Source organism: Meriones unguiculatus, chromosome 8 (assembly GCF_030254825.1).
Source record: "Meriones unguiculatus strain TT.TT164.6M chromosome 8, Bangor_MerUng_6.1, whole genome shotgun sequence".
Classification (NCBI taxonomy): Eukaryota; Metazoa; Chordata; class Mammalia; order Rodentia; family Muridae; genus Meriones; species Meriones unguiculatus.
Genome location: NC_083356.1, coordinates 9,207,322 through 9,232,760, shown reverse-complemented (window position 1 = coordinate 9,232,760; position 25,439 = coordinate 9,207,322). Strand labels below are relative to the sequence as shown.

The 25,439-nt window shown below is 47.4% G+C and overlaps 1 protein-coding gene and 1 long non-coding RNA gene across 4 annotated transcripts in view; one reads left to right on the top strand and one right to left on the bottom strand.

The window, feature by feature from the left end:
- Nucleotides 1–25,439, bottom strand: part of Prickle1 (prickle planar cell polarity protein 1) — a 90,359-nt gene that overhangs the window by 7,488 nt on the left and 57,432 nt on the right. Inside the window, exons 1-5 of one of the 3 annotated variants that reach the window (XM_060388765.1) lie at nt 10,595–10,704; nt 4,452–4,641; nt 2,786–2,899; nt 1,924–2,061; nt 1,264–1,467 (exon numbers count right to left, since the gene is read on the bottom strand). In XM_060388765.1, coding sequence (XP_060244748.1) covers nt 1,264–1,467; nt 1,924–2,061; nt 2,786–2,899; nt 4,452–4,583 — 588 coding nt within the window. In that variant the 5' untranslated portion in view covers nt 4,584–4,641; nt 10,595–10,704. Of the gene's footprint in view, nt 1–1,263; nt 1,468–1,923; nt 2,062–2,785; nt 2,900–4,451; nt 4,642–10,078; nt 10,299–10,594; nt 10,705–25,439 lie in introns of those variants that run through there. The other 2 variants (XM_060388766.1, XM_060388764.1) reach the window with 2 other exon arrangements.
- Nucleotides 2,811–6,272, top strand: LOC132655762 (uncharacterized). The gene is made up of 2 exons (XR_009593583.1): nt 2,811–2,941; nt 3,435–6,272. It is a non-coding gene; the product is annotated as an uncharacterized LOC132655762 (long non-coding RNA).

Here is a 25,439-nt window from a genome sequence, read left to right as displayed (position 1 = left end):
CCACCTGCACACTAAGGACTGTAAGATTGTCCTACTCCATTGAAGAGATATATGTGTAGGTATATAAACTGAGAACTTTCTGCCCCAGACTGAAGAAGACATGCCAGGAGCAACACTGGATTGCACCGTGGAATATTAAAAGGACCCTAGAAGGTGACCTGGGAAGTTAAAGCAGGAAGATCATTCCTGCTCCCCAGGTTCAGCGTCATTCATTCTCTACATGAGTTTGAGGCCAACCTGGGCTACACGAGACTCCTGGCTCTTTTAAAGGTGAGGCTCATATGTTCTCAACTTTTAAACTTACTTTTAAGCCTTACTTAATCTTTAAACCTTCTTGTAACTTACATAAGCTATCAGAGGGGCGCTTATGTCCTTTGAGCACTGTGACCCTGCCAGGCACAAAGTTATCTTTGTGTGTAGCTGGCCACCGTGTCAACCCTGTACAACATCTTAGGAATCACATAATGCCCTGTTTCTATATGACTCTGCCTGAGTAAACTCACTGTTGGCTCCAAAACAGGGAAATGAAATCTAAGTAAAACCCATAGCTATAGGCACTGCTTGGTAGTTCCCGCTCTTGTTCTCCACTATTAGGGAAGATGTTAGCACCAGGGAGCTGGAAGAAAGGTGTATAAGGGGCTCCGTCCATTATCTGGTTGACGCTTTCATAACTTAAAGTTACTTTAACATAAAAAGCTCGGTGGGCATCGCAGTTTGTATCTACTATCCCAACAACACTCTGAAAGCAGAGGCAGGAGGATAGGGAATTCAGTAGCTCATTTCAGCTACATAGTAAGTTGGAGACCTGCCTAGATTCATTGGGACTATTTCAAAAATAACAAGAACTTTATTGAAAAAGATAATAATAATGTAAGAGACAGCAGCAATTCATCTTACACTGTCATCCATCTTCTACTACACCCTGTACTGACCTGGTCCATCCATATCTTTGCTGACTATACGACAGCATTGAGCTCTTTCTTTCCTGTATTTTCAAAAAGGATCATTTTTTTTAAAAGACCATATTCTGTATGTTCTTCTGCAGTGTTTTTTCCCCCTACAGTTGATCAGACACAACACGGACAAGCAGAGGCACCTGCTGCCCTCTATTTATCAGCTACATAGAATTCCGGTTATCTTCAAAATACCCATACAGAACAAAAGCGGGAGACTCGCTTATTTTGCCTAGTTGGGAGCAGTGGAATATTGGCTATTATTATTTTTTCCATCATTAAGGGATGAACTTTTTTTTTTTTTTTTTACCTCATCACAGGCCGAGCACCGAGGTTTGAGCAGCTCTGCATGGTGCCTGCCACAGTGAATTTTTCCATCCTGATAGAAGTAGATGAGGTCGACCAGTAGCTCATGACATGTGAAACAGACAAAGCAGGATGGGTGCCAGCAGACTCCAGGGCCCGCGCGGGAGGCAAACACTGCCACCTCGCCTCCGTTCATCTGTAACCCACACTAAAAACAAAGACTTGAAGTTAGAACGGCCCTTCGTTTTCAGCTTTTCCCGCTTTAAAATAAGCCACAAGTCTGTTAGGATGGCTTTAATTTCTGTCTGCTCCTGCTGGCGATTAAACGGCTAGCCAACCTTTGATGGCCTTACTGAGCCACTCTTCCCAGCTCTGTCCAGTATATCTGAGCTGATCCCCATTTTAGAGGCTTCCCACTGGGGTGCGTTTCCTACTGAGAACCACTAGTAAGGGGCCAAATGCCTTCACTATAATCTATGTTTTACATTTAGGCTTTCCCCCCTGCAAGGCAGTTTCATTCAAACAGACCCACTCCTGTTGTCACAGGAGTCACAGCAGTGAAGACGTAAGAAAACGATTTTTAAGGAGTTCTTGTAGGGTGTGTGCACCCTTGCCAGCCCCCTGGATCACCCTGCAGCACCCCCCCCCCCCCCAGCGCTCCTACCTGCTCGCACACCGCGTGCATCACTGCTCTGGACAAGAGCTTAATGGTCCCTCTCCCGAGAGCTTCTTTCTTCCTTTGAGCACTGAACACCTGCAACTCCTTTTTCTCCTCTTCACTTAAAGACTGGCAGTACCGCACCTTCATAGGAAAGAGAACCGAAGAGCATGCTGGGGGACCGTCATTACTGGTCTTCATTCCCAGAGTTTTGGGAAGTAAAATACTAAAACTCACTGCCCTGCCCCAAATCCTCACTTATAATATGGCATGGCTGCTCATGGTGACACCCAGCTCCCATGACCCAGAGACCTGTAGATCTTTAGGAGTTCGAAGCCAGCCTGGTCTATATACCCAGATCCAGACCCTGTCTCAAAATAAATAAATAAATAAATAAATAAATAAATAAATAGTAACATGGACCTCAAGCTCTGTAAACAAGACACACTATCTGACAGAACGGTGTGGCTTACTATTTTCTAAATGTGAACTAATCTCGGTCCTTATCGGCAAAAGAGATACCACCTTCCTGAGAAGGTTGAAACTGGGTAACTGCCACTTTCACTCTGTTCTGCGGGCACTCAGGCCTTCAATCCAGAAGGACCCGAAGTGCCCACCCTGCATGTACAAGCAAAAGGTACCGATAATAAGTGGGTGGCTGAAAACTATTAGAAATAACCTTCGTAAGGGGAAGGAAGCTTCCTGCTGCGGAGCTCTCTCATCTTAAAATTAGGAAAAGCTGTAGTCTTGGGGTGCGTCTTAAGAAGGGCCATCGAGAGGCCTACCCAGTGAAGAGATTTCGAAAAGGTCCCTTGACGCTTCCTGTTTATTTTCTTTTCACTAACGAGCTTTCCTCCTGTTACTCTACCTCGTTATCATGCGGCGGCAACTGGTACAGAAGCTGCTTGATCCGGTGCTTCTCTCCGGGGCTGTTGACATAAGGGACCTTCTCCTCTGGCAAGCACGCGAAGTACAGCTGGATCTGTGGGAGCAGCGCGCGATGGCATCAGTGCACGGAGGGAAGGTCTGGGCTGCCCGGCTTTCCCTTTCCCTCCTTGCAGGGTTTGGCCTCCTGCAGCTAATGAGGGGACCAGCTGAGCCGACTCAGCAGCCGTGCAAACCTGCATCTGCTAGCACCCTCTCGCATCCAGCTGCTAAATTGCTCCTCAGGAATGCAATTTGTAGTGACAATTAAGGGCATCATAAATTACGTGCTATCAAATGTGCGCATTTATGGTTACTGTTCCCCAGTCTTGCAGAGGTCAGCTGAGGGATCAAGGGGGAGTGCTGGGTGAATTCTGCAGACGGGCCACACAGGCTGCGTGACAAGAGCCAAGGCCCAGCCTCTAAGCATGGTTCTCTCCAGCATGAGCTTTACAGGCTCCCTTGGGTGGGTGGTATGTACAATAGCCATCTCCGGTTTCCCCAGGAAGCAGGCGAAGGGAGCTGCTGAGCTGGTCTTAGCTCGATTTGAAAAGGGGACTTAACGTCATTTTCATGTTTCTGTTGTCTTTTAGGAACATCCCTTGATGGACGCTGCAAAGGACATTGCAATGCTGAGATGGAATCAGGGGCACTCGAGGGAAAGATTAGGGACGCTGGGACTCGCCTGCTAGCGGCAGTTCTACAGACCCAGACCCACCCGGAGAAGTAAGGGAGTCTCTCCGCAAAACCGTTTGTCAAAATTCCACCTCCAAGTGCAACAACCAGCATCCCTCTGCTTCCCGTGCTGGTCTAGAAGCTTTCCGGTTACCTGACTCTCACTAACCACTTAGGGTCTTGACTGTATAAGGATACCTTATCTCAAAGGGGTCCCCTCCCCCCTTCCAAGAAAGGTAATTCGCAACCAGACATGGGGCTGGCATCTTTTGTTTTGAAGGATAACTTTGCCTGTGCAAGGTCTACCGAGAATTTTCAGTAGCTTCATCGTGAGGAGGTTGGAAAATAAAACAGGCATACAGATCATTTCCACCCTTCCAACGGCGGTAACAAAGGAAGTGCCGCAGTGACACTTTTCTAATCCCCACTGCACTTATCAGGCCACAGTTACTGGCAGCACTGCATGCCTCTTCCATAGAGAAGCAGAATGGAGAACTGTTCTGGGGACAGTCCTTTTATTTCCTTTTCTTCTTTCTGAAGCTTTGAAATGTGTAATAGTGGCACACACCTTTAATTTCAGCACTTGGGAGGCAGAGGAGGGAGGTTGGAGGCAAGCAGGGATTATACAGTGAGTCCTCATTTTAAAAGACAAACAACACCCTCCCCCAAAACCCCAGTATGGGGGGGGGGATCCAAATCAGGTAAGTTTCTCTTCCTCCCAAGTCCGAACAGAAACACCCATGGTGCCCTGCATTTTATTACTCAATACAGCAGGGCAGAAGCAGGACTTTGCTGTGGGGCAATGGGATCCATGAGTGCCATGACAGAAGCGTCCACTGAGAAACCAAACCAGACCTTAGAAAGCAAAGGCAGCCAGGGAGGAGTGGAAGAGAGCGGAAGTCCCTGGAAAGCAAATCAGAGAAGCCAGTTCCTACCTGCTCTGGCCTCAGGCCTGGTGGCACCCAGGCATACTCTTCCAGCGCACAGCCGGAGTCATCATCTGATGTGGAACTCCTCTGGCACCCGAAGGCCAATTTGCTCATTTTGGGCTCCATCTCCAAAGGCATAATAAGAATGAAGTTTCAAAACCTGGCTCCTCAGTCACAGGACATCCAATGGCGGTTGCTGTGGGTGACAGAGGAGAAACAAATGTTGAAAAGGAAAATGTGTCTCTACCAAGAGTCACCACCTGCAAGCCCAGTGCCACTCAATTAGGGAGTGACACCCCCCTCCCCCCGCCTCGCGCCTTACACAGCTCAGTACCGAAGAAAAAGGCCACCAAGATAGTGTTGTCGGTTGCCTTTAGAGGATGCTTCCTGCTCATGATTTTACTTGGCAAGGAAAGTACTCTGCTGGCTAATTTACCTACAAATGAAATTCTGTGAGGTCTTAAGGGTTTAGAAAGAAGTGTTGGGAAACAGGCTCTCTGCCTCACCCACCATCAGCTACCCAGAAAGATGGCGGCAGAGACCCTGCCCCATCATCTGAATTTCCTAAGACAGGCCAGTGTAGGCTGCTGAGAATGGATTCCCTAAGCCACAACCGCAGTGTAGACTTTAATCCCTAGCACCAAACCTGACTTTCACACTAGTCAACCAACAGTAAAGGAGTACAGAAGCCGGCCCCCATGTCACAGTAAAGTCCAGCCTGGTGACTTGATGTTTAATCTCACTATCAACCAACATTTAGGAATGCTTATTGAGTGTGAAATGGAACGAGCCCACTATTGTTCAAAGTGAGGTGTTAAATCCCAGAAAAGGGACACTAACTGTGTCAAGATGCTGCTCCTGACCCTGGCTTTGTTAGCTCTGTCTATTCCCTCTGTCTTCTAGTTCTTAAAAAATCACCCCTCACACGTAAGGCACTAAGAAAGAAAACAAGAACCTCCAAGACTCCAATAGAAAGAAAATTGTGATTAGTCCAGTGTCCAGTTGCTTTGGAGAAAGAAGGACTCAAGGACAGCAGATGACTTGTACAAAGGTCAAGGCCTAATCCTTCTGATTTAGCAAATGCCCTCACTGGCTCACACTTGTGGGAGAGGGTGAAATCTTAACCAGTCCCAGCCCGAGGTGATGTGGTCCAGTAGTTCTCAATGCATCACTAAAGAGTTAAGTCTTGTTGGGTGGGGTGTGGGGGTGGCTATCAAAATTTAGTTTAGTTTTTTTTTTTTTTAATAGAAATCCAAGGACATTTTACACTTCATGCTTTGAACAGCTCACAAAGGACTAGGGTTAAAAGAGCACCTGCCTTGTGGCTGCAGTCAGTCCCGCAGGAGAAAACGTGACTCAGCAGATACTGTCACTCGGCTAGTGAACTGGGCTTTCATCCACCCCGGCAGAAGGGAAGGCGGCAGAAGGGAAGGCGGCCTCATTTCCGACGCCTAGGGAGGCTGTCACCTTCTGACCCAGTCATTTCACACAGGTGCAGACCATTCTCGGCTTAGGAAAGGCTCTCCAAACAGAGGTGCATTCCTCGAACCCCTCAATAAAAGGGGACGTGTAAATGAAAGTCAGAAGACAGGCTTGGGTCTTTCCCTTTTGCCCTGAAAGACCCGCCCCCAAGTGTCAAAAGAAGAGGATAGAGATTAAGACTTTAATTAGTAACTCACTGACTCTCACCAGGAGAACTGGTACTTTCAATGCAATTTAACCTGAATTTTGACATGGGAGCATTTGTCTGGTTGCCAAACCTGGCTGGGGGCTGGGTAGGATGAAAATAATAGAATATAAATATTAAAAAAGAACCTAAAAACTAAATGTTACTCTTATTTTAAAAGGAGAAAAATGAAACAAGATACTGCAAATTATAACAAAACCATGGTTTTTTTCCCCCTAAGCTTTACTCAACAATGCCAAAGATCTGCGTCTCTGTTTAGAGCTCTGCTCTCTGAAAACATGGGGTGCATCATTCTCCTGATGGAGGTGAATGGTGTGAAATAGCACCAACCCCCTCCTCTGGTTATTTGGACATACTGGCCACAGTTCAAGCCTCACACTCTCACAGGTTCATTCCAGCCTCTTGGACTTATTTCTTGACAACATGAAGGGTACCAAAATTTTAGGCAAACAAACAAGAGAATCATTTTCATACCAACGGCAGTTTCCGGTTTTACTGGCAGTGTGGCCAGCTTGCTTGCTACTATTAGCGTTACAATATTTAAATGCTACACAAAGAAAGAAGTGTAAACCGGGAGGTGTCTCAGTTCTCACATACTGCGCCTCGGGACCAGCTGTCCAGGGGCATGGAGTTTAGGAGCCTTGCAGCCAGACCCATCTGGAGGTTGGCAGAGCTAGAATACTTTTCCAGGGGTTATCCTGGGAGTGTTCCCTGCAACCCAAGCCATAGGAGTGTGAACACTTCCACTTCCCTCCTTTGTCTTTTCTCACCCCCTTCTTGAAAACTAGCTAGCTACTTTCACCGTTTAAGAAGATGGAGGACTTCTCAATCATCATATAATTGTCAAGAGAAGATCTCACCCAAGATGCTTTCTTCTGGCTTCCTTGGGAGCCAGGTGAAGGCGCAGTGTACAGACATACATGCAGGCAAAACATGCATACGCATACAATTTTACAAGACAAAATTAAAAAGGTGGCAAGCGACATTCCGTAGGGAGCCAGGACTTTGAGTGAAGGTAGCCGGTGCAACGGGAATGCTTCCAAGCTCCCTTGCTTCCTTAGTGAGAGCCTGTGTGTAAATTACAGGACTGAGCCTGTGGCTGGTGACTTGTTTTCGTTTTGAGCCCAGTGCAAACTGCACACGCTTCTTATTTGGAGAGACAGTAGACAGAATCCATCTGGGTGACCTAGACACCTGCCGTTCACCTGAAATGAGGGACACTGGGGTTATCCCCAGCACAAGGAGCGGGAGTCCAGGGTTCCAGTCTTTGACCTTTGATGTTCTAAGGCCTGTCAAGCTTTCTGGGGTGTCTTCCTCAAGCTGTCATGTTTGTTTGTTTTTCTTTTTTGCTGTTTTCAAGACAGGGTCTTATAGCTCAGGCTGTCCTGGAATTCACTATTGGCCTCAACTCAAACTCACAGAGATCCACCTGCCTCTGCCCCTGCCCTGCCTTGCCTTCTAAGAGTTGGGGTTAAAGGTATGCACCACTGTGCTTGGCTCGCCACTACCATGTTTTGATTCCACCATACCTGCCTGTTATTAAGTAGCTTTACCTTTCTGCCCCACAACCAACAACTTGGAAAGCTTTACAAATCTGTCTTTCAATATTTTGTGAAAGTACGAACTGCTTGCATTACAGCAAAGGCCTGTGTCCCTCTGTCAGCACAGGAGTTGCTGAAGGCTTTCAGGACATGTCAATCAGCCTAGACAGCTCCTTTACTCTCCTCCCTCCCCCTTCTAGTTTGGTCATTTGCCATCACTTTATTTTCTTTTCCACATAGGATGGCTAAGGGTTAGTGTTCTGACTGACCCTGAGTTGTGAAAATCAGCCCTGGCTTTTGTTTTTTCTGGCTCAGTGGCTCTCAATCCTCTTGACGCTGTGACCCTTTAATACAGTTCCTCATGTTGTGGGGACCCCCAACCGCAAAACGATTTTGTTGCTACTTCATAACTGTCATTTTGCTACCGTTATGAATTATAACGCAAATATCTGATGTGCAGGATGTCTAATGTGTGACCAACCCCTGTGGGGGTCGTAAGCCACAGGTTTGAGAACTGCTGCTCTAGAGCGTTTTCTAAGGCAGCAGTGGAAAAGATGGCTTTCCTAGGAGACAGATTCTCCCAAAGAATGGTACCTGATCAGACTGCCAAAAACCGTACCTGCCAGGCAGGGTACTTTAACCTTGACACCATAGGCAACGGAGAAGAACAAAAGATGCCACGGGTTATTTCTGGCTTTCTAAGAAGAGTGACATTGAGAATTATGGCCAGGAAAGAGGAAAAAAAGCCTGGGAGGGGCACCTATTTCCTAAGGAAGCGGATCCAGCGTGTCTTGGGAGGGGAAAGCAAAACAAGCTAGCAGGAGAGAGGGAAGTCAGTCGAAGCCAGAGTTTTGAGATGCTACAGTTGGAAGAAGGGAGGGCAACTTGGAAGGGGAGTGAGGAACTGAGGGAGTCAGGAGCCTCCGGAGTTTGTACTTGTGCTGTGGTTTTTATTAGTCATCGTTTTCTTGGACCAACTCACCAAATCACATCAAAAATTATGCAAATATAAAATAACTGCGGGGGGGGGGCTGGAGAGACAGCTCAGCAGTTAAGAGCACTGAGCAGACCCAGGTTCGATTCCCAGCACCCCCTATGGCAGCTCACAACTGCCTGTAACTCCTGTTCCAGGCGATCCACGGCATCAAGTAGACACGCACATACATGTGCGTGCAGGCAAAATACCCACACATATTAAATCAATCCTTAAACAACTGTCCATGTTTTCCTGACTATGAAGTCTAAGATTATATTCCTAATTGTCAGTATCTCCCAATGAAGTTCCAGCTAGCTGCTAGGTGAAGGTTGCCATGGTAGTGCAGGATCCTTAAGAGACTCTGATTACCTGAACAGACACTGATCTGCGAAGTCATCGGGCGGGCTGAACTCCCCTAGTCGTCTCCCTGCTGCTCAGTGCCACACAGGTGAACAGCTTCTCTTTGTTCATCTGCTTGTTAACGAGACCTCAGTGCACCCAGGAAGTCACCCCACGATCCTTACTCAAAACGACTCTAATCCTTCCAGCCTAAATGTACAGGTCAACTAAGGGTAACCAAGAGCAAACATGGCAGAGCACAGGTCCTGTGTACTCTGTCCTCAAAACACCAGTTAGAAACAGCTTTATGGAAATACACCTTTCCTTGCCGGTGATGTCCTTAACTTAAAGTGAGCCCAGAGTAAGCAAAAGCGTTGGAATCAAGATTTGAACTTCCCAGCCACACACACGATGTCATAATTTCTTTAAAGTTTTCACACACCTCAAGAACTACTTGAGACAAAAGCCGGTGCTTACACAGCCCGGGTCAGCTTCATACGTGCTGGAACGCTAGCTACCCTCAACAGAGCTCCGAGAAGGCTGCTAACGCCACTTCCCCTTTGAAAGAACTTCACAGCAGCAATCGCTGGCATCTGGGCATTTGCCACTGGGTATTTTCCAGGTAAACGTCCGTCCCATTCGCCCGTTTCCCCCGCTGTTATGTGCCACCAGATACCAAAATACTACGCAGTTTTTTCCGAGAGGGAACGCGCAGCTCTTCGACAGCCTTCTAACTTCACTCACAAATAACATTCCAGGACAGCAAGAGGCGGCTTAACAAAAGGAGGAAATTCCGTGACAGGGCTCGGTTCCTTGTCAGAGAGACACTTCTGGAGAGACCTGCCCTTGCATAGTGTGGCAAAGCCATGTCTACCGACGTCTACCAAGACCATCATTTTCCACAGTGGGAGACACATTTTCCCAAAACTGTGTTCCCGTCAATCTCTGACTTTTTTTTTTTTTTTAAATTTCTATTTTCGGCAGCGGCCCAAGGAAACGGCGGCCAGACCTGACTCCAATGTACACACGGACTCGGGTTTCACCCCGTCACCTGTTGGCTCCAGAACAACATCCCCTTTGTGAAACTTACAGCTCTCCCGAAACGCGTTTCCCGAGAAAACGCTTCCATTAAAGCACGCGAGAAGAGTCGAGTTGTGAAAACAAACCACTCCGCACACCGCCCGCTTTAGCCACACGCGGACTGAAAAGATGGGCTGGGAGAAAGGATGTCTCCGTCTCCGGGGGCCACCCAGACCTCGGAGCAGGCTGGGTCCTCGCGCAGGCGGCGGCGGTGGCTCTGGCCGCGAGGGGGCGCCTCGCCCCGGTCTGCCCCGCGCCCGGCGGAGGCCCGCGACCGGGCTCCCCAGACCCGGTACCCGCCCGGCGCCCGCACCCAGCCAGCACCGCGCACTGCCGCGCCCGGCGAGCCCGATCCCCACCCCCCACCCCCGGGTCCCCAGGGCGCACGGGCCCGTGGCGCTGCTCCGCGCTCCGCCCGGCTCTCCGGGGCCACCGGTCGCTTTCCAGGAACTGTCACGCTGACCGTCCGTCCCCTGGCAGGTGTCCACCCCGGCCCGCCCGCGCACGGCCTTCCTGGAAAACTTACCCAGACGCCGGAGCACCGCCGCCCGCCGCGCTCCATCCCCGGCGGCGGCACAGGACTGTGGCCCGGGCGCCGCGCACGGCCCTGCCAGCTCCTGCAAACTTCCCCCCGCCCGCAGGTGCACGGGCGCAGGCGAGTGTGCAAGGGGGCGGTGCCGAGCCTCGAACTCACGGCCCCTCGCGGTGGGCTGGGCAGGCGCTGGGGCCCAGTTGTTACGCCCCCGGCCCCGCAGGGCTACGGTTTACGCAAACCATCTCCACGCTGTTCATAACAATGCCAGCAAATGGCGTGTTTAACCCAGTTCTCACTCGAAAGGGCTTATTAACATACGAATCCTCCCCCCTCCCCTTAAGACTTCCTTGTATTTAAATAATTCCTGCGGCTTTAAAGCCGGAGATTTATTTATTTATTTTATAGGTAAATAACAGCAAAAGCAAAGGAGTCAGGCACACGAGGCACTTAAGTAGCTAGTTAAGAGTTGTTTTGTTTTGTTTTTAACTGTTATCCTTGAAACACAAGAAAATGCCCCACTCACGTTCATGTTAATCTTGTTTCTGTGCTATTTATAGGGGCTCTAAGAGGGGAGGAATTTGGCTTCAGCTGTCTACAGAAAGGGCTCAGAGAAACAAAAGCTGGACCTCAAAGCCAGCCCAGGAAGCAGCGGCAATTAGTAATGATCATTGGCAATTAGTAATCGGGAGAAGTCCACATTCTCCTGGGCTACAAGCTATAGTCCGGATGACAGCTTTATCAGGTGAGGGGAGGCCACGATAAGGGACAAGGAGCAAGCCTGGGTGTCCCAACCTCCCTAAAACGCTGACGAACAGACGCGCCTTGACCGCCACGAGTTTCTACTTTAAAGGGCGATTTTGCGACAAATACTTATTTATATAGAGGACAATAGCCTATTGTGACAGTGATTTAAAAAAACACAGCTTGCCAAAAATAGATCCCTCAAGTAAACGGTTGTGTGGCCGAGTTCTGTAATCTCTGGGGCAGAGCGCGGCGGTGGAGGGCAAGCTGGGTAAAAAGTTTGTTTGTTTGTTTGTTTGTTTTTGTTTAAGTGACAGAGACCAAAAGGTCTGGACTCTGTTCTCAGATTAGTTTGGAAACACTAGTTCAGACATCACAGACCATTATTTGCGATTCAAGTCGACTCAAGCTTTGCAGATGACTCCCGGAGTGAGCGCACCTCTGGCCCGAGGGCATGGGAGCTTGTGGGGAAACCTCTGACGGGCCCACTTTCCCCGTTGATCTGTGAAATTCACCATGATCGTGAGATTGTGTTTTATGCTATTATGGACAGGGTTTTCCATTCAGTCTAGGCTGGCTTCTGACTTGCTGTGTGCCCTAGCAGGGCCTCCTAAGTGCCGACATTATCAGAGCTGCGCCCGCCACTCCTGCCTTAAATTTCCCCTTTGCTACTTAATTCTCTGAGCTTCTCGGGGAAAGACATCAGCAAAAGGCATCCATAGAACAAATTGCAACCAGTTATTGATATACAGAACCCTCTAAACTGACCTGTCAGTAAAATACAGATTATATGCGGCCAGGCTGACCCTTTCCACAAGGGCTCTTAAAGGAGAGCTAGCTCCACACTGAATGTTGAGAAGCACACACACTCCCACTGCATCCTGCAGTGAGGCTTCTCAATATAAAATGTAGCCACCGTGGGCGTGTTACAAGGTAACTACTTGTAAATACCGTTTGCCACGTTTCCAACAGGTACTGTCAACTTGTCTATTGTGTTTCTGCCAAGGAAGCAGTTTGGGGACAGTTAAAAACTTCCTACTGACTTTCAATCTGAATGAAACACTTTCCTCAGGTCTGAGAGGCGGCACTGCAGTCTACAGTGAATTTATGCAGATGGAGAGCAATGGCCCCAGCTGGCATCCTTTTGTTTCAGCCAGGTAGAATATTCAGTAGTTTGCAGATCACACTTTAGGGGGCTGAGAAAGGAAACTCAAAAATTCTCAGGGCTTAGCTTCCTCCATCCTGATCTCTATTCCACAGTCCCTTCCACTGAGAACCGCCCCCCCCTCCTTTGGCCGCACCTAGCACTTAACACGGAGTGCCTATTTAGTCATTGCCTTATTGTCTTCTCTTCTGCCGGAACTTCTGGAGTTCGCCACTGTGTTCTCAGTGTGTGCCCTCCACATTGGGGAACAGTGTGGTGAGCCTGCCCTAAGTGAACAAATGGCCTTCACATGTCCACACCTTATCCAAGTAACTCCATTTCTAAGCTTAAAGCATTGTCCTAAGAATGGAGTTGTTTTAGGAAAACAAATGTGGCCAGGGCTAGAAACAAAGGGCTACTATTTTGTTAAATGCCAGATTAGCCTTGTTGAGTCTGGTAGAGAGAGATAAAGCCCTGGGCGTGAGCAAACCTCGGTGTTGGCGTTCTACAGTGACCTTGGTCTCTTTTGTGAACACTCTTCCCTGGGCTGGGGAGGTGGCTCACTGGGTAAAGTGCAAGCATGAAGACCAGAATTGGGATTCTAGCATCCAAGTAAAAAGCAGTGGTGGCTGTGCACATCTGTAACTGTAACATCTATGACTGAGGCTGTAAGAGAGACAGGTGGGTCCTAGGAGTTCAGTACCCAGCCAGTCTGGTTAAGACCTCAAGCTCCAGGTCCAGTGGGAGGAGGGCCCTGTCTCAAAAGTAACATAGACAGCCATACAGGAAGACAGCTAGTGTGGACTCTGAGCCTCCTCATGATCGTGCATAGCTGAGCATACCTTCACTCACACACACACACACACACACACACACACACACACACACACACAGAAGCAAACTGCGGACTTCTTTCTTAGTGTTAAGGCTGTATTGCCTTGACTTCTTAGCTATTGTAAAGGCGTTGATAATGGAATGCCAGTGATCAGGATGAGTACATTCTCATTAAAAGTCTTTTAAAATCAGGAGACAGGGATAACTGGCTCCAGGATTCATTGTACTGGCTCATTTACCTTACTCTGAGAGGCAGCTGACAAACAAGGATGGTTTTCGTCTTCAGTGGGGGATGGGTAGGACAGCAGTTGGGTTTTCACGATGTACAGGGTCCCCAGATTCAGCCATTTGTAGAATCACCCACGATTCTTGCTCAGACCAATGAGCCAAACGCTGGAGGGATAACTTTACTAAGCTGTCTTATTCCTGCGAGTTGGTACCAAATGCCTCTGTTGTGGCCTGGGCAACCACAGAGCATTTGGAAGTCCTTAGTCCCATTAGCTGAGTCTGCTCCACCCCAGGGAAGGCAGGTGGCAAGGTCTTTCTGGAGTTAGGGGCATTATGGAGGTTTATGATAAGTTTCAGCTTCACGAGGTCTCCAATTACTCCCTTTACCCTTTGATTATATTTAAAGCATCATGATTAGAGAGCACCATCCCATTGTATTTATGACCTGAACCTTCCAGCGACCCATCTCCCCCACCCCCACCTCAGACAGCGGGGTGGGGTGGGGGGGCATCTTCACTTCAAAGTACCGTGGTCCACAGGGTTTGTAGTTAGAAGGCTAAAGGCCTATCCTCTCCTCTGGTACTTGGCAACACTAGGATAGATCATTTATCTAAGGCTAGCCCTCGTGACAATGAGCATTGTATCTCTAAAATGCCTGTGTTGGGGTTACGTCAATTTTAAAACCTCTGGGGTAGACACACAAACCACTTTTTCAAGTCAAACAGATCTTCTGACGTAGAAACAGATAAGAGTGACGTTGCTCTCAGGAAGTCCATCCACAGACCCTGTGTCAAGCTGCCTGCCCCCAGCACTCCAGTAGCTCCAGTGATTCTTACTCTAAGGGTTTGATTACTGATTGTGGCACTCCCACCAGATAGGGGCTCAGGGCGGTGCTGTCTCCAGACCTCAGCGCAAGCCTGGTGAAGAATGCAGATCTGTGGTGCTCACCTGATGTTTGCTCAGGTTAACACCTAGTGAAGACCAGCAGCCACATGGGCTCTTGCTCTACAGTCCACTCCCAACTACCCTCAGGCACTTCTTTTCACACCCCGAAGATAGGTTGGACAAACAAACTTGGCTCCAGCACAACTGAGAAAGTTGCCTCAGAGTCTGACCTTCAATGTCCTCAGTTTCTTCAGGTCTGGGGTTTTAATACATCTTTAAATTTCACACTTAAAAGCTACCAACATGGAAAGAAATGAAGGAGAAATCTAAAACTCATCGAAAGGGATGTACAATGGCTCATTATCCAAGTTGTATTCAGACATTATGACCACAGTGTTTAGCTGGGAACTTACAACACACACACACACACACACACACACACACAGCAAAATATTGACAGGATATAAAGAGCAAAATGCTAATATGCTTTGAGGGGGGGGAGACCCATTTGAAACTACCATTTTTAAGATTATATTTATAAAATAAACATGACATCAAGAGGGGACCAAGATGAGTGAGGGCAGAGCTGTCCCTGCGGAGCCGTCAATCAGGAGTGAGAACCTGAGGGACACTGAAGTAGGAACAGGTTAAACCATCAAAGGCTGAAGAACAAAAGACAGCTTTGGGGGTGGGGGGAAGTACTAGAAAGTGTGACCAAAGGCAGAGCCAGGGTGTGAATGGCTGGGGAGACACCCACGGGCTCACTTCAGTTATTCCGAGTCAGTGGGGAGCCACAGACACTTCAGTACAAAAGAGTGGTATAAACTATCCATGTGTTAGACAGGAGGGTGACGGGAACAGGGCTGGGAGCCCCAAACAGCACCACAGCAGTCAAGAGCGGGAGCAGCAGGGCCTCACCTGAGGAGGGTGTTCTGGTGGGGGTGGGGCAGGGCAAAAGGCTGGACTATAGCTATACCTGCCCAGTACACGGGGTTGGGGATGCAGGGGTGAGGGGTGGCTGGCAAGCCTGGCATCCCGCAGTGAGTCAATACACTCCCATAGCTTGTGTGAGAGGGGCTGAAGTTTAGCCCTGACACAGGAGAGACTGCAACAGGAGAGACAGAGAATGCAAGGCAACCAGGCACTTCTCAGCCTAAATGTTCTCATTTAGTAATCACCTTTAAAACATAATGCTTAGGTGCTGGAGAGATGGCTCAGTGGTTAAGAGCACTGGCTGCTCTTGCAGAGGACCCCGGTTCTATTCCCAGCACCCATGTGGTAGCTAACAGCCATCTGTAATTCTGGACCCAGGGGCTCTCACCACCTTTTCTGACCTCTGAGGGCACCAGAGCTGTGGGTGGTGCACACATGTACATGCTTTACATACATAAAGCAAAATATTCATATATATAAAACATGTGTGTATACACATACACACACACATATATATATATACATAAAATACATTATAATGCTTACATATCTCAGGGTAAAGAGCTCAAACTCATCACTCTGAAATTAGATGGACCCATGATCTTTATTAGCAAATTCTATGAACATGACCTATCCAACTGAGTGCCAGTGCAGAGGCCCAGATGGCGCTGGGAGCAGGGCTGTGTGGTGGTGGTGGCTGGCATGGTCTGCAGGTCAGCTGTATTTAAATGACATGGCGAAGGAATAGCACTTGATGACCAATTTTAGCTTATGGAATGTTTAGCTTATAGAATGTTCATGTGCTACTTGCTCCACTCAGTTTTGTGTATCACCTGCTTCTGTTGGCTATTTAAGACCCCCGCCCGCTAAGAGAGTTGAAAATGTAGGCAGACCAGTTTTGAACATTGAGACTGGGTGCTGTAACTAACCAGCTCGTTATTTTTTTCTAGAGGGGCATCAGCGAAGGACTATTTCAAGCGGCCAGAAGCCTCTTGCCAAGAAGAAAAAGGCCAGCTGAGCATTCTGTACCACTTCTTTATCTTATCTAAGATCCCAAGGCCCCTTCTGCAACAGTGGGAGTAGAAGGAGTGATCCCACACTGGAGACCGGCCTACCAGCTGCGGCTCTCCTGACGCTCTCAGCTCACACATGGTCTTTGACCAAGTTGTTTGGGCATTTCCTTGCTCCCCTGTGCCCATCTGGACCTTCAGGGTATTCAGCACTGAGTCTGCACTAAGACTATGCGAGGTCCTGGTGCTTTTGATGCTCTCTGGCTGGGGCCATCAAACGTGCCGGTTGGCACACACGAGTGCTTGCTGAGTGGGATTGACTTGCCTGCTCTGGTTTGAGCCTCCACAGGCTGACTTGGGGCCTTGCATACTCTGTACTCATATGTGCCTTAGTAATATCCTGTTCTTCTTTATTTGGACTTTTAAGTAAAAGTGAGTGCTGGGGTGTGGCTCACTGATAGAGATCCTGCTTAATATGTGTGAGGCTCTGGGTTCAATCCCCAGCACAAAAAGAAGAAGAGGAAGAAGGGAAGGAAGGGGAGAAGGAAAGGGAACAGGAAGAGGAAGAGGGTAAAGAAAGGAGGAAGAGGAGGTGGATGAGGAGGAAGAGAAAAGGAGGAGGAAGAGGACAAGGAAAGTTGGGCCAGCAAGAGGGCTCATTAGGTACCATCACTCTTTAGGTACAAGGCTGACAACCTGAGTTCAATCCTTGGATCCCATATGAGGACAGGAAAGATGGGACTCCAGAGAAAAGAGTTGTCTTCTGACCTACACAGACACCATAAGTAAATAAACTTAAAAAATATTATGCCAATTAATTTGAGGTTCAATGTATAGGTTTTTGGTGTGTGAGAAACAGTCTCGCTGTGCAGCTTGGGGGCCTGGAATGTTCTGTAGAACCCAGGATGGCCTCAAACTTGCAGCAATCCAATCTCACTCAACCTTGTGTACTCAGATTACACTGGTGATATGTCATACCTGGCTTCAACGTTCTAGTTTTAATATTTAGAGGAAATTAATTTTTGTTTTGGCTTGTGGGAACCAACATGAACTAAACTAATGGGCTAATCTTGGTTTCTAATCCATAGAGCCCAAAGCCATACCCTCCTCATTCATCCCATATTCCCGGGGTGGGCGTGGTCCTCTGAGGATAAGCAAGATCCGTCACAGCAGTCTGGAGCCTTCTGAGCTCCAGCTACATCCTCATAGCCTACGCTTGTCAGTTACATCCAAGTTACATCTCTTTTCTGACGTTTCCAGGCAAGGGAACTGCTCTGAGCCCAGGGACTGGTGGCAAGCCTGTGCCCATAGCAAGGCCCTGTGTCTGCTATCTGCCCTGCAGTCCCTGTGCCTGGAGACAAGAGCCCGTGCCCGTGTTCATTCTCCTTCACGTGACATCACATTCTTACTTTACATATCTCTTTCCTTGGATTTTTTTTTTCCTTCACACTTCCATGGGCAAGAAAGAAGGCCTTTCATTTGCAGCCCACGACATCCCCCAAGTCACCTGTCACTTGTCACTCCTCCTCTTTGCCTCTAAAATGGGTGGCTCGCGGTCCTGCAAGGCTGCTTCATGACCCTGCCATGTCTTCTACCTCATAGCCTTGGTAACTCCTACTTCAAGTCTGAAAGCGGAATAGCCCAGGAGGCTGCCATGCTGAGACCACACTGGCCCCCCACACCCCGCTAGTCCCAGGCCTTATTCAGGCCAGGCCCTCCTGGTTGTTGTTGGTGGTGGTTTTTGTTTCCTGTCAGAAGTTCTATGGCCTAGAGTGGAGAGTTTAGCTTGTTTTTAAAACTCTGCTTTATTTGGGATGTTTAGGCCTCAACCTCTCATCCAACTTCCCAATCCTACATAGGAGAGAAAAGGTTAGTAGGAAGAGAGGCCCCTTCACTTCTCCTGGCTGTTCAGGGCTGAAGGGTCTTTTAGGGTCTATACCTCTGTCAACAGCAGAGGCAGCCAGCAGTCTCCTTCATGCCGCTGCCCTCCAAAGTGTTTCTCTCCGTCTGTCTGCTCCAAACCACCACACCATCTCCGGTCTCTCCAAACGGCCACATGCCACACGCCAACATCACAAGCCACACACCTCTCTCTGGGCTCCCATATTTATAGTCTCAGAGTCCTAGACCACACCCCTCTCTGTGCCACACATGAGAGGCCGTGACCCGCTGGCAAAAGCCAGCCCCAGCCCCCACACAAGACAACTAACAGGTGTGGACAAACTATTAGTCCAACTAAAAATCTCACCCTTGGGATTAAAACAAAAACGTATTTACATAACATACAAAAAACGTAAAACTTCCATTACACTAACTAGAGTGACAAGGTTCCCTTCCTACATCTGTACACCCACGGAATAGCCCAGAGGCTCCGTGGGCCACTTGGAATCCATCTTCACCAGTGAGAGTATACATCATGGATGTTTTGGTTGATATTAATTGGATATACACATATGTGACACACACAGATATATAACATGCATATACACATGTACATCATGCTGGGGACTGAATTGACCACGTGCAGAAGGCATCTACGCAGAAAGAAAAGAGACTTTGGAAGGAAATGGTGGCTACGCAGTTTTCACGATGCTCAGCGTGGAGACGCTATTTGTTGGGTGTAGAAGCAGGGTCTGGGCTGACCTGGAAGTTCAGACATCACCCACACCCTTTGGAGAGAAGGAGTTTTTCCTTGTGGTGTCCCTGGAAGGTCTGGCACAGGGCTTTCCTGCCAGGTTCTACAGGTTTGAGACTTAGAGGCAATGGTAGAATCAGTATAGAACGGGGCATCAAAGATGTGTTAGAACTGGAGTTATTTTGGGGCGTATCATGTGGTGTCGCTATCTTGGTGATATATTGGGCAAGAAACCAAGAGTGTCAAATGAACCCCACGGTACTAATATGAGAGCTTTGCCTCATGAAGAAGCACTGAGGGAAGGGGATCTTACTTTCCACTTTTAACAGACAAGAAAAGGAAAGAATGTTATTCAAAAGTATCAGCTAGTTAGCAGAGAAGCCAGGATCCAAGTCTGGGTTTCACTTCGAGGCTTATCCTGCTGAGTACTGTATTATTTGTCTCTAAAGCAGTGTTTGTTTTTCAGGACAGTCTATTACACAGCTCTGGCTGGCCCAGAATTCACTCTTGTAGACCAGGCTGGCCTCCTGCTCACTGGGATCTGCCTGCCCCTGCCTCCTGAATACAGGGAAAAGTTGTGTGCCACAGTGCCCGGCATAGAGCACTGAGACTCAGCTAAACAAAAATAAAAATAAAAAGTTTGCCTTCCCAAACTTTTCCCTCAGCAGCAGCACTAGAATCCAGAAGGGAAGTCTGCAAACCTGAATGCCAGGTTATTTCAGCCACTAATAAAGCACTGGTCGTCAGCCTCCTTTAGGACAACTCACCCACAATATATTGCTTTGCTGACCTGCAGAGCCAAACATTTGTGTAGCTCCGAGGCACACTCATGAGGAGCACCCCCCTGACTCTGGAGATCCCTTAACTGAAGTTGACTGTGCCGCTCCAGTCTCGCACACACACATCTGATTGTCAGCACCACGGTCTTACTGAGCTCTTTGCAGGACAGACGTTCTGCTGCCTCTTCATCGCAGCCCGCGTCACTGCATCCTAGAGTGCAGTCAGCAGCTCGCTTACCACCTCGTCAATTCAAAGCCAAGAGTTTGCAGAGCGAGGGACAGGCCTCAAGATCTGTTCCACTGAGACTCTGTGTAACCCATTCTACCACCTCTCACGTGACATCCCAAAGCCAAAGACACCAAAATAACGCAGCCATTGTAAACTTGTCAAAGAAAACTGATGACAGTTCAAGTCATAGGACCATAATGCTTTAAAAAAAAAAATGACCAACATTCTTCAGTCGTGACAATAAAAAAAAGAGGGCAAAGAAAGCAGCAGGATAATTGGTGTCTGGCGGTGCCTGTAGGAGATTCTGCTGACATGCTGCCCAACAAAAAACTCTGCACATGAGCTTAAATAATGGGGGTCCATGAGGACTGGGAATGAAAGCTCATGGGGAATTCACTTCCTTCCACACACACTCTGGCGGCAGCTTAAAACTGCCTACTGCATTGCTGATCGAATGGACTAGGCCACACTGCTGTGACCAATCATGTCTGAGGCTTTTATTAGCCTCCATACCGTATGATCTAACAGGATCCCAGGAACCTCTGAAATGCTCCGTCTTATATGAGGGTGTGAGGCGTTATGCTGGGATCAGATCTAGGCTTCCCCTGTGCTAGGCAAGCGCTCTACCCCTGAGCTACCTCACCAGCCTTGTACTTCTGGGGAGCGTGTGTCCAAAGAGGACAGAGCGAGGGAGTGAGGAGTGACAGGAACATATAGGATGGTTTTTATGCCATATGCCAGACTGCATTTTAGGATGTGAAGTGATGTACATTTTTTTTTTTAAGGATCTGACAAAATGGTTAAACTTGGGGGGGTCCCACTCAAAAAAATAAAATAAGCCAGGGTTGGAAAAATAGCTCAACCAGCAAAGCACTGGCCCTGCAAGCATGAAGACCTGAGTTAGATTCCCCAGAGCCCACTTTTTAAAAGCAGAACAGAGACACCCTGCTTAAAATCCCATTGCCTGGGTAATGAAATAAAGAGGTTCCTGAGGCTCACTGGCTGGCCAGCCTCAGTATCCTGGCAAGCAGGGAGAGACCTAATTTCAATAAAGCAAGGTGGTCAGCAACTGAAACCCAAGATTGACCTCTGACCTCTAAACACATACACATATGTACATCTGTACCCATTCCCACAGGTATCTGTGTGCAGATGAACATGCACATATATGCATTCATTCATGCACAAAAGAAATAAATACATATACATATTTATATTTTTCTAAATAAATACATATATGTATACATATATATATATATATATATATATTATTATTTTTTTTTTTCTTTAAGGACCACCAGATAGCTACATAAGCAGTGCCAAGCATCTTCTTGCTGTTCCAGGATCCTTCAGAATGACACATGCCTGATCCCTAAGGATGCCTTTCAGGAAGTGTACTATGTTTTTAATACAGTCAGGCAAATTAAATTCTACTACTATGTGCCACTCCATTCCTGGTGCTTCGTAAGAGTCTTCAAAGAAAGGAAACACGATGATCATACGTGCAAAACGCTGGGGATGCTCGTACTATGAATACAAGGAGCAAAGCGATTCTAAACACCCATGAGTACTGGCATTCCTGGAAGCAATGGGGAGAGAGCAGGCGGGGTCTGTGCCATGCTGTCTGCCCCGGCCTTCTGCAGGTTTGGCAGCAGCAGCTCTCACTGGAGGTTCGTGGAGGCAGACTTTAGTTTAGTTTCTGTTGTTATTTTGTGCATATGGACGTTTTGCCTGCATCTATGTCTGTGCACCACACCATGGGCATCAAGTGCCCACAGAGGTCCAAGAAGGGTGCCGATCCCTGGTACTGGAGTTACAGCCAATTGTGACTCCCCACCCCCCACCCCCCTATGTGGATGCTGAGAATTGAACCTGGGTCCTCTGGAAGAGCAGTACTCTAACCACTGAGGAGAAATCACACCAGCTCCCCACCCCAAGTTTTTTAGGGTTGAGGAACCAGCAGTTAATGTAGAGGATGGCCTGGGAATGATGGATATTATTTGGTTTTGTTTGTTTGTTTCATTTTGGATGATTCTCAAATGGGAACTACAGGCTCTTCTTAACTAGGGTCCTTCTTAGGTATGATCCTTAAAAAAAAAATTTACTTTTCTGTTCTCTACTTCCAAGGACCCACACTTCACACTGGAATGTGCTTTTCGGGAGGGGCTCAGATGTGTCTCCTCTCTGTCCTTCCTTCCCTGGGAGGCTTTTGAGAGTTTTCTGATTTAGCTTCCACAGCTTCCTAATGCAAACCAGGCTAAGGAAAGCAGCAGACCCAAAAACCACATGTTGCTTCGGTTTGCTTTTCTGAAGCAAAATTCAGTTTATAAGGAGGCTACGCAGACTTCGCAGTTACACTGAAATTAAAGATGGTTTAAAAGGTTCTTAGCCCCAGTATTGGCCATCTTGTAATATTTTAAACCATAAACTGAAACATATGATCATGATGAACTCTGATTCTACTTAAAAGCAAACAGAAGATGTTAAACCCGTGGGTAATGGCAAACTAAATTATTTTTGACTTATGGGGCAATCTGAACATTTTCACCCAGGCCAAAGATAAGAGCCACAATAAAAATTCATTTTAAGCATCCCGGTGTGAAATCAGGACTCCTGCAGTCCTGCATAAATTATTCAGAACTTTTATGGCTCAATTCAGCTGTCAAAGAGATGGGCCTGACAACACCTGACAATACCTCACCTGTTACTTATGTAGTGAAACTCCGTTACTCCCACCTGGGAAGGGCATGTCCAGACTTCCCTCAAACTGGTTTATACAAGAGAAAAAAGGTTCTTTTGAGTGGTGAGTAGTAAAGAGATTAAGACACACTAAAAAAATCCCTGGAATTTCCCCCCAAACAGAATATCTCAATGCTTATCTAACACAGGCCGCCACACTAAGCCAGTAGAAGAGAAGTCTATCTACACACCTAAACACACACACTCACACACACACACACACACAAGTAGGGGCCACTGAGCTGGAGTGTAATCCCAACACCCAGGAGGCTGAGGCAGGAGGCTTATTGTGAGCTCCAGTCCAATCTCGGGTATGTGGCAAATCCCAGACTAGCCTGGACTACAGAATGAGACTTGAGAGGCAGAGGCAGGTGGTATCTCTGTGAGTTTGAGGCCAGCCTGGTCTACAGTGTGAGTTCCAGGACAGCCCTGCCTACACAGAGAAAAGGAACCCTGTCCGGAAAAACCAAACAAAAGGCAAGCCAACAAAACAAAGCAATAACACCACCAAGCCCCAAACACTTCTTCACAAAAAAACCAAGTGTGGGTTTTAGAAGTTCTAAATGTTAATGAATGACAGCAGAATACCAGCTTTCTTAAATGGAGGAAACAAGATATCAGGGAAAGCAGAATTTGAGGGGGAAATGTCATAGAACAGGGGGACAATTGGAGAGCTAGAAAGCTGGGGACAAATGCACAGTCCTTGGAGGTAGGCGCCCCCCCCAGACCTGTCCCATTGGGCCAGAGATGAAATGGGGCGGGCCATCTCACTCATCTTTGTCCAAATGCCTTTCTCAAGTGGACGTTGGCCTCTCCTTTAGTGGGTTAGGACAACTGCTCTTCTGAAGTGGCCTGCGGCATTGGTTTTAACACACAGAACCTTTGAAAACCATATATAGCTTTCCCAAAATGTTTGCAAAAGGAGGTTTGAAAAGAAAACGTGAACCGAGAAAATTTAGAAATCAGCCATTTCATCATCTAATATCCAAGCCTACCAATTTGGAGACAGGCAATGCTTAATTTTACTTATGCAGTTTCTGCGATTTCGACACATTTCTTTTGCACAAAGCTCCGTTTCTGACAGCTCCCTTAAATCACTTTTCAATTTTATTTTTACTCCTCTCTTCTAGAAGCACGGCCATCATGTATAGCTAAGCTCTGTTGATTAACTTTGAAGTTTCCGCTTAGCTCCATTTTTTTTTCAACATCAAAACTTTTTTTTTTTTTTGATTGCTGTAAACCTTTGGCTTTTAGCTCAGTTGGATTTAAAAAATATATATTTAAAGCATTTTGGTTAATTCTTCCATGACCCTAGTATATCTTATTTTTCTACAGAGCCCTTAAGAGTTTCCACAAGCAAAATAAAGGGCTAGCTCCTTCCTTTCTTTTCCCTTCCTTCTTTCTACACAGCCTGGACTCCGGCTTCTGAGACAATGCATCTTCCCATCCTCCTAAGTAGCTGAGAACACAGGCACACCCCATAACTCCGCTTTGCGGCAAGCGCTGCCTCGGAGGGTATACATGAACCACCATCCCGCTGAGGCGGACTGATGGATGTGAAGGCTTGTGGGGCAGCTGCTGTCCCGTTGACTGTAGAGTCTTCATTAATGTCTCAACGTTTGGACCACCTGTCATTTTGGGGTGGGGAGGGACTGTTTGTGGAAAATACTAAGGAGATCAAGTTATACACACAAAGCAAAAAGCAGACAAAACGCGTGACCTCACACCGAGGGGAGCAGCAGCTTTTGAACCTTCTGTCGGGAGACCACGCCCCAATCCCAGCAAATTGACCACTGACAAATGAGACCATCTGGTTATAATTCTACTTCTTCCTCCTTACTGTTACAGTCTTTCTTGGCCTTTCTTCTTAGACCAGTCGGCAGCTCTTCCCTTGCTTGGCCCTCTGGCTTGTTTTATTGCATGTAATACTTTTTTGAGCTACTATTATCCTATTACTGTAAGGAAGACTATCCTGAAAGAACTAACCTCAAATTCCCATCACACCGTCTTTGAAGGCAGAACCGCATGAGCCAACGGCATGGCCTACATGATGTTGACTGACATTTTCAGAGCCACGGCATCTGTGTCGGTTTAATGCCTCGATCAGAAGATAACCGCAGCCAGGCAAGTGCCAGGCTAGCCATAAGCTTAGAGCTGGCTTCAGTCACTGAACGAACAGGATTAGCTTTTGCTCATTAGCCAGAGAACAAGGTGAATCTATTGGAGGCTAGGCTAGGGTTACGGTACCTGTTCCTATGGAGCCATACTGATGTCGCCCTCATTTGACTCAACCCATCAGTTTGTCAAGTTAGCTCTGGATAAACAAACGATAGTGAAAACTCATTTTAATAAGGACTGAAGCACAGTTGTTACATTTCTTTTTTTTTTCCTTTTTAAAAGACATATTCGCCGAGAGGTGGTGGCACATGCCTTTAATCCCAGCACTTGGGAGGCAGAGGCCAGTGTGGTCTACAGGACAGTCAGGACGGTTTCAGGACAGTCTGGGCAACAGAGAAACCTTGTATATACATACATACATACATACATATATATAACAATATATACACAAATTGATATAAACATATTGCTACATATATAAACATTGTCATACATATTGGTATATATACATAGATACATATACACCAATATATCTATATGTGTATATTTTATACATATGAG